This window comes from Saccostrea cucullata, unplaced genomic scaffold, assembly GCF_032062105.1.
Source record: "Saccostrea cucullata isolate Sc308-1 unplaced genomic scaffold, CSIRO_AGI_Scuc_v1 ctg7396, whole genome shotgun sequence".
Taxonomy (NCBI): Eukaryota; Metazoa; Mollusca; class Bivalvia; order Ostreida; family Ostreidae; genus Saccostrea; species Saccostrea cuccullata.
Genome location: NW_026929664.1, coordinates 26,086 through 35,842, shown reverse-complemented (window position 1 = coordinate 35,842; position 9,757 = coordinate 26,086). Strand labels below are relative to the sequence as shown.

Sequence of the window (9,757 nt, the reverse complement as noted above, 5' to 3'; positions counted from 1 at the left end):
CAAGCCCGAAAATCCTATTTCGGAGAGGGGGGTCCGACTTTGATTAGTCATATATTTTTTTCAGTTATACTACATTACCCCTAGTGGACTATACTTCAACAATAAGTGGGGGTGGGGGCTGTACTTTCAATGAACATTAGATTTTCTAAAATAAGGTTATGTCTGGGAAAAGAGGGGGGGCTGATATTATGTGTCTATAATTATTCGTCCTACTCAATCGCCCCCCCCGCGGGCCGGGCCGTGAAAGACAGTCGTGAACAGTGAGGGTTATGCTAGATATACAGCTTTCAGATAATGTAAATGTATTTTCACATCAGGTAATGAACTTTTGGAATCAACATGATAAAGAGTTAACACAATATAAAGATATTTTTTAAATCACATAAGAGTTGACATAACGTAATTATATATCCACATCACGGAATGGAGTTTTGACATAATGTAATAAAGTGTTGATATAATATAAAGATATATTTACATTATGTTATACACTTTTTATACCACGTAATAAAGCACTGACATAAAGGTAAGATGTGTTCACCTCACATCATGATGCTCTCGCCGTAATATAAAGATAAATCCATATCACGTAATAATGCTTTGACATAATAGACATATACACTCTCAAAAAGGAATGGACTTTTGACTTCATGTAATGATAAGCTTAATTATAAAACACAATTTACTTAACGTGATGCAATTTTGACCTCACATATTAAAGAAATGAAATAATATAAAGAAACATTCATTTCACGTAATTAAGTTTTAACACAATGTAAACATATTTTCACTTCACATAATGAACTTCCGACTTCAAGTTATAAAGTGCTGACATAATGGAAGAATGTGTTTACTTCATGTAATGCAGCATTGACATGATGTAAAGATATTTTTACATCACCCCATAAAAAATTGACATAACGTAAAGATATGTTCACATCACGTTATGATAGATTGACATAATGAATGCATAGTTTTATGCTATAAGGCAGTGGTGGCGTTCCATAATTTTACCTGGTATCTGATTGCTTTCGTGTCAATTCATAAGATTGTGTAAATCAAAGTGTGTTTTTTTAATCGGAAAAAAGAATAAATTAACTGAATTTAAGATTGAATTCCAAAAGAACTTTGATTATATTATCTTTCTTTAAAAATTTTTACCCATATGGATTTAGAAATCAAACATTCTTATTGTACTGACTTTTTAATGGCCATGAACAAATGCCATTTATGTCTCTTTGGTAAATTACGCAGACGGAAATAAGAATTTGGATCTTTATGAAGCTTTTCTTTCATGCTTTTGTGGGCATCGTGTTTCCAAAGGGTTGTCGACCGATTTTTCACGTGCTGACACCTTCGAAGAATGTAAAAGTCATGATGCATAGACATTTTTATGTTTCAAAGAAATGCTCGAGTTGCAGAATGCTAAGTATTTTGTGTAACTCTATGGTAATATAATTCTAATGACGATTTAGGATGTGATATACTGTTTCTAATAAATTAAACTTTATGGAAAGAGCTGCAGACCAAAATGTACAACCAAATAATTCTTATTCTTGGGGAAAGATTTACCAAGATTGCCCTGGGCCAGTTATTTGCGAAATCATCCGCTGACAATGTTATTGAGCAATATGTGACCGTTCTTCGTTTATCGTGACAGAAATGATAAAAAATGATTTAAAAAAATATGGTTTAGGTTTTATTTCTGCAGGAAAAACAAAACAGAATATATCTTTTCCGGTATCGTCCTGAACTTCAGTTTTGACCAAAAGACTTATCTGCAAAACAAGAAGATAAATGAAATGTGAAAAAAGAACAGAATTCAAACTCAAAGTCCATTTAAACAATACAATGCGTAGCACACTAAACATGGACTTCCTAAATCATCAGAGTCGGGAGCAAGTGCAATTGTGCAGTAAGCATCGCTTTCGAGCGATTATAAGAGCCGTGTGCTACTTTTCATGATCAGAAACGGAAAATGTGTAGAAATGTCAGTGTGTCAATAATGACCTACACTAATTATAAGAAGGGTCAGTTAGCATATTACCTAATAATAGATTACATGTATATCTGCCTATAAAGTCACTGTATAATATGAAATCATTTTTGGGTGTCTTCGTTCATATACTAATAATAGAGGTAAATTATTAGTTTTGGCTGTTGGGAATAATATTCAGCTCTTTGTCATTTTTTTTTTCATTTTTCACAATGAATAAGATGATGTTTCAGGAGATTTCAACAAACGTCTAATTGAGATGTAAAATGTTTTACAAAAATACACCTTCACACATTGTGTGAGTAGCAAATGTGATATTTTCCAAATATGATAGAGCTGAAGGAGCACTTTGTGCAACAGTTTTAGATTTGTTATATTTTTTTTAGAAAGAATTGAACATCATTTTAAATTTTGGGAGGTCTCCCAGTCTTATTCTTTATTACATAAAAAAATGTTTCTTAAAACACACAATATTTTTAAGTCATTGGTTGATACTAATACAATTCCGTAATGCTGTAATATAATTTGTGTATTTTTTCCGCCTTGAGTAATGTTTTTAATGATTTCAACGTTTAAATATTATTTTTGTATTTTTCTTTAAACTCCCGATCTTAAAAATAATCTTACGTGAGGATACTGTTTTAAAACAGGCACTGTAATGGCAAACGTGTTTTGCTTCCCTGGCTCTAGAGGGCATTTTGTCTGTGAAACACACGTGTTTTTCTCTGCCGGAAATGAAATCGGAACGCCACCTATGATTCCTGTTACATGAGTTGTTGGTTTTGTTGATTCCACATCTATAAGAAAAATTCTATAAACGACAAAATAGCCATGACAGTCGATTGTATCAAATACCACCTAACAACTTTCTAACTGAAGATGTCAGTAGAAAGCTGGATTTACAAGTGTCATACAAATTTTTAAACCATCATTTTCATTTTTATTTAACTTTGGATAACTATGTTTATCTGTTCAACATAGAGGGCTCACAGCGGGTGTTACTTGTACACAAAAGAGACTTTTTTCAAGCGATCCCACTTCTTTGTGTGCAGGGGTTCGTCCTTCACCATTTTTTTTCGATTTGTACTGTTTATACCATTCGTTAGATGTTAAAACTGTTTTTACTGTTTGTTTGTTTTCTCGTCTTTTGTAAAAAAAAAAAAAAGGCCCCAGCTCCTTAATTACTCCTCGACTCTAGAAACAGACGCTATAACCACTGCCTGCGCTTATTGTTTGTAATCATCACATCTATAAATGTTATTTCCATCGCTTCAATGCTAACACATCCATATCTACATAATACGCAAAAGCTCAGCTCAAACGCAACTTTGTTAAGCCGCGTATAACCAAGAAAACAGTCCGATTTGGCAAGTCTGATATAGTGACTTTCAAATTTTCTAACTTCTCATTCATGCTCTTGCTTTCTGTAACACTCTTCTTTATTAAGAGTTCTGTAAAAACAAGAGGTCCATGGGACACTTAGCTCACCTGAGTAACTTTTTATACCTATTGTGGCCCCGGTGTACTCCCGGGGGTTATGACTTGAGTAATTTAGAATCTACTCTACCCATGTATGCTTTCAGATAGGTTTCAGCTTTTCTGGCCCAATGGTTCTTGAGAATAAGATTTTAAGGATTTTTTCAATATATTTCGGTATACTTTGATCCCCTATCGTGGCCCAGTCCTCTCCCGGGGGTCATCATTTGAACAATGTAGAACCTACTCTATCTCCGAATGCTTTCTCATAAATTTCAGCTTTTCTGGCCCAGTGGTTCTTGAGAAGAAAGTATTTAAAGATTTTTCCTATATATTTCAATGTAATACTTTGATTCCCCATGGTGGTCTCATCCTTCCTTTGGGGATCATGATTTAATAGTTTATTATCTTCACTACCCCATGATGCTTCCAAATAAGATTCAGCTTTTCTGGAACGATGGTTCTTGAGAAAAATTTCAAAGATTTTTCTTATATATTTCAATTCAAAGTTTGGATTCCCTGACATGATCTGAATAATTAAGAATCTGCACTACCCCAGGATGCATCCTCTTAAGTTTCAGTTTTTTCCGAACCAGTTGTTTCTGAGCTTTTTAAAGATTTTCCCTATATATTTCAATGTAATGGATTCCCTATTGTGGCCCGTCCTACGCCGTGGGGTCATGATTAGAAACAATTTAAAAATCTTCCCTACCCAAGGTTGCTTTCTCATAAGTTTCAGCTTTTCTGGCTCAGTGGTTCTTGAGAATAAGATTTTAAATTGCAACGCCCTATTTGTTCTTTTATTGATTATCTCTTATACAGAATTACTATTAAAAATTGGACTGTTTAAATCACCTGTAAGTTAAAATGTTCCATAGTAATTTTTTTCTGTCAATTGTATTTCACCTATAAATAAAATTATTTAATGTATGTTTTAAAAAGCATACCTGATTAAAAAAATGGAAGAATAAAATGTTTCACAATACTCACTGGAGATGAACGAGGCACTAAGCGTTTCATTGGTCTCTGAATAAAATATGCAAGGTTCGTTGTCGCATCCAGATACATTTACCGATAAAATCTTTCCTGAGACTGACCCTGAAAGTAAAGCACTCAATCTGACTGACCGAATTTTACAATGCCACAAACATAAAAAAAATTCTATGCTATTAACCAATATCAAAGTGAAGAACAATCAGTTTATTTTCCTTCTGTTTGAATTAATCTATTACATATTTATCTAGGGACGTCTGTATAACTCTATACATTGCACTTATTATAAATAATGCAATTCCATTTTTTGCCATCATGACATTTATTTTTTAACCAAAAGTTAATTGACATGGATGTCTCACACGGATTGAGATTTTAAAACAAGATGTGTTTGTGAAACACTGATGCCCCCTTATGGCAACATAGCGAAGATTCAACTTTTCCTAAATGCAAATTGTTTGTGCCCAAAGTAAGCTCTTCTCTCAAGAAATACAATTATGAAATATGAAAGCCATAGCAGCACCTGTTCAAAAGGTATGGCCAAGGATGTTTTTTTGAAAGGTAGGCCAAACTCCAAGATCAAGGTCAAAGGGGCAAAGTTGTTGCAATTTGTTTCTTAAAAAAAGGGCTTGTCACAAGGATTATATATGTGAGGTATGAAAGCCATAGCCCTAACTGTTCAAAAGTAATGGCCAATGTTAAAGTTTTTAAAAAGAAGGTCATACTACAAAGTTCTTGGTATCCAATGAAAGAAATATGTGAAGCATGCAAGCCCTAGCCATAACCCTTCAAAAGTTATGGTCAAGGTTTGTTTTTGAAAAGTAGACCAAACTCCAAGATCAGGGTCAAAAGGTTAAATATTTTGATATTCAATGGAAGGGCTTCTCACAAGCATTACATATCTGAAGTATGAAAGCCCTGTCCGTTATCGTTCAAAAGTTATGACCAAGGTTAATTTTTTAAGTACATAACTCACCAAGGTCAAGGTAAAAAGGTCAAAGATGTTGGTATCCAATGATAGGTCTTGTCACAAAAATACATATATAAGTATAAAAATTCCTAGTATCCACCATTCACAAGTTATATCCAAAGTAAAAGTTGGGAATATTTGTGTAAAAGTGTGTTAAATTCCAAAGTCAAGGTCAAAAGATCAAATTTGGTTGTATTCAAAGAAAGGTCCTGTCACAAGGAATACAAATATGAAAGTCATAGCTCCACTAAATCAAAAGCTATGAGGAAGGTTAAAGTTTTTGCTGACAATCAGACAAACAGACAAAGAGACAGCTAGACAGACGGACGGACGTTACAAAAACTATATACCCTCGAATCTTCGATTACGGGGGCATGAAAACATATCCGATGTATTATTCAGACAGCAATTTCTTCTTTTCTTAGCTTGTATTTTCCGAAATATTGTAGGCAATTTTACGACTTTTCGTTCGTCTTATCAATTACTACGTTGCATGACTTGTGGTCTCAAGCTATTTATTCACACTTTCATAATATTATATCAATATTGTTGTGTTACGTTTCAAACTATATATTGGCTATTAGCAGACCTATTTTTGTATTCTTATGAAGCAGACTTTCTTTCATAAAAGCTTCTACTTAAAATAAAAAGAAGTATCTGGGTGTGGATTTTAACAATTAGATATACCGAGGTTGCTTTCCTTTTAAAATATTCATTTTTCATTCATACATTGATTCGATATATCCGTTAGAACTCAACATTTGAGATATGACAATGTCGGACACATTTGAACGTTTTTCAACAAATTGTTAAGCTACTAGTTTTACAGCGAATCGTCTACAAATGTTGTCCCTTTGCCAAAACATGACAAGGTGCACATGCCGTCGGACCGATTGACAGGGGACGCCTACTCTTCCATAATATTTTAGTGCAGCTCCGAATTTAACGTGTTCAATGGACAGTTAAGTTGAGTGTGATGGCTGTTTATTATCTTCCTATTTCATTAAAAATAAAACAACGATTTTATATGTTCTTTAAGAGATAAGGGAATTTAATATTATAATCCCTTCCAGTATTTCCGAATTGAACATAATTTTTTTTGTTTCAATCTTTATGTATAATTTAGGAACTGGAACTCAGGTACAAAGCAATGAAAGGGGAGGGGTCAAAAACTTTCTTGAATTTTTTTTTTATAAATGGAAATATCATTTTTTAGAAAAAATACCCGCAGTTTTGGCAAAAACAAGAGGCCCATGAACCACATTGCTCATCTGAGTAAATTTGACAATGCTGTTTGTAACCAGTTTTCCCAACTTGTAATACCTATTGTGACCCTACCCTACTACCAGGTGTCTTAAATTGGATAATTAAGAATCTAAGCTAATCCAGAATGCTTTCACATAAGTTTCTGCTTTTCCAGTCCAATGTTTCTTGGGAATAAGATTTTTAAAAAAAATTCTTTTTATTTCAATGTAAAACTTAGATTCCCTATTGTGACCCCGCTCCTACCCCGTTGGTCATGATTTGAAAAATTTAGAATTTAAATACCTCAGGATGCTTCCACATAGGTTTCAACTTTTCTGGCTCAGTTATTCTTAAGAAGATTACTAAAGATTTATTTTATATATTTAGATGTAAAACTTGTATTCCCTATGGTGACCCCGCCCTACATCCGAGGGTTATACTTTGAACGATTTAGAATCTTCATTACATCAGGATGCTTTCACATAAGTTTCAGCTTTTGTGGTCAAGGGGTTCTTGAGAAGATTTTAAAAAAGATCAAGTGAGGTTTTTCAGGTTTATCACAGATAAGCTAAAAGTTAATTCCATCGCAAACAGAAATAAATGGATCTTCCAAACATTCTTAAGTTTTAACCTCAGCATACAATCTGCAGATGTCGTTAGAAAATATCTTTTATCTACCAACAAAACGTTACACTTTCATCTATACTCTATATAATTGATTCATTATTAAATTTGGCCATAATAAAAATCTTGTTGTATTTTTTTCCATTAGTATATGAAAAAGGCGAAGATGTTTAACAGTGGTCGATATTTCAGAATTCGGTCAGTCACCTAAATAACCACCTTTCGCTAATGTGAAGTATTTTGCTCATTTCTTGACATAGAAGGAATGACTTGAATTACTTCTCCTCAGTCAAACAGTATTACCTACAAGACATGTCAGTTTAGCCGTTATAACTTGTTCACAGACTTCCCATTTTAGCGCAGTGGTCTAAACTCTTGCTCAAGAGATGTATAGGAAGAGCTGATCCCTTACGCCGATTCCACTGTTGAACATGGAGACCGGTCCTTCGAATGAGACTGTTTAAACCAAGGTCCCATGTTGCAGTAGATGTTGGGATGAAAAAGATTCCTCTTTGTTCAGTAGCTATGAGTGCCGAGTAAAGGTATAAAGCAGCCTTCTACTGGCATGTGGGCGATTCTCCATATGAATATGCGACATAATGACCAACTTAGCAACTAACTATAGAGCAAAAGCTCTAACCATTGCGCCACGCAGGCAACTAATTTCAATAAAGGAGAAGCCTTCATTCAGAAAGGAACAAACCTAATCTAATATATTAAAAGAAAGTCATACGATTCATGTCATTTTTCTAATTGTTTAAAGCAATATTAATATTCAATCTCCATCGTCAGTAATAGCTGCAAGGTTCAACCAATGTCGACATTTTGTGCTTGAGAGTGACTTTTTTTACCTCTAATGCATGGTTCCTTATGGGAAAAGACTTTTGCGAGCTTGCGTTTCTAGATAAAGAATTCACTTTGAATTTGAAAATCTCCCCATTTGAAACCAACTTGATTTCTTACCATATGGGAATACTAACAAATTACGCACAAATAGTAAGATATCAAACAGTGCGAATAATCTCAATGCGCATAATGTATATAGGTCAACAAATAAAAATATAAACTGGTAAATCCCCTTTTAGATTTCACATTCTTCTCATCATCTTTATTTTGTTGAAAGACTGCTAATGTAGACCGATTTATATTTTAAATGTAAAAAGTTTTAATACATAATGCATATTGGAAAAATATAAAATTGAACTCAAAAATTAATCAAACGACTAACACTAAATTGCAATGCTGGTCAAGAATGAATCAGCATTTGTTTTGACTTCAAAATTGAAGAAGTTGTCTGTTTACTGTGAGCCAAATCTTAGATTTTGCAATTTTTATTTCATCTAATAAATTTTTTCCTGTCTTGTTCATGGGCAAAATGGAGGGAGAAAGTATCTTTAAAAACAGTTCTTGTCAACAATATGTAGATATAACATGCTGTACAGAGTAATAAATATGAATGGAACGAAAACGAGATGAATTTAGTAAACTTTTATTGCTTTGATTTTTTTCCTAATCCTATCGTCTAATATCCATGAAACGAGATGAATTTAGTAAACTTTTATTGCTTTGATTTTTTTCCTAACCCTATGGTCTAATATCCATGAATCCATGATCATAATTTTAGAGAAATATAAAAAAAAAACTGAAATGATGGTTAATTGCATGTGCGAGCACTTTTTTTCATTTGCAAATATTTCAAACTAACAAAAGAGACTGTTTTGCTAAAATATTAATTTGTATACTGGAAATTTTCCCTTTTATTTTCGCTAGCTCCTGTTGCAAATGGGAGAATTTGAATTGAGGTATCGTTAAAAAAGACAACAATTAGGCTTACACAATTTAATGTGGCTGAATTTAAATGAGACAGTTTTGTTTTAATCTCAATGGGCAAAAAAATTCCTGCATAAAATTCCCACTATTAGAATTCATTTGCAAAATTCCTTTCTGTTGATTTTCCATCATTGGAATGAATATACAATGCATGCTCTATTGAGAAGAATTAATATCAAAATCTTACCACAATCTTTGAAAATAATAGAACTAACTTCTTTTGCAGCATACACAATAACAACAAGAACTGTTAATTTTCCAAGCATCATAGTCTAATGGAGAGCAGATTGTTGTGACGTTTTAAGTTCAGAACGGCAAAACGAGGCGAAGATAAGAATTGTTATCAATAGTGCATAGACTAGCTTACTTGAATTTAACCCTTTACTTGAGGATAAACGGTAAAACGATAAACAAACTCTGATATTATTTTATTTCATAGACATTCTTACTAATGTGTCATGATAAACTTCAAAGTAAGCATTTCAAAAATTCTAGGATGTTGGTTATAACAACCTTGGTTGTAAATACATATATCATTTGATCGTATTTGGGCTGAAACGTCTCATACTCATTGTTAGTCCATTGTTTTCACAGTTACGATTGCCTAAAGATTATTTTGATCG

At 33.2% G+C, this 9,757-nt stretch overlaps 1 protein-coding gene across 1 annotated transcript; it reads right to left on the bottom strand.

Moving 5' to 3' along the window:
• Window positions 1-1,619: 1,619 nt before the first annotated feature.
• On the bottom strand, window positions 1,620-9,469 carry LOC134281643 (NPC intracellular cholesterol transporter 2-like). Its single transcript, XM_062764073.1, has 4 exons — window positions 9,322-9,469; window positions 4,463-4,570; window positions 2,624-2,793; window positions 1,620-1,778 (listed from the first exon to the last, which is right to left on the bottom strand). The coding sequence occupies exons 1-4, from the start codon at window positions 9,401-9,403 to the stop codon at window positions 1,620-1,622; spliced, it is 519 nt and encodes a 172-aa protein (XP_062620057.1). The 5' UTR covers window positions 9,404-9,469.
• Window positions 9,470-9,757: the final 288 nt, after the last annotated feature.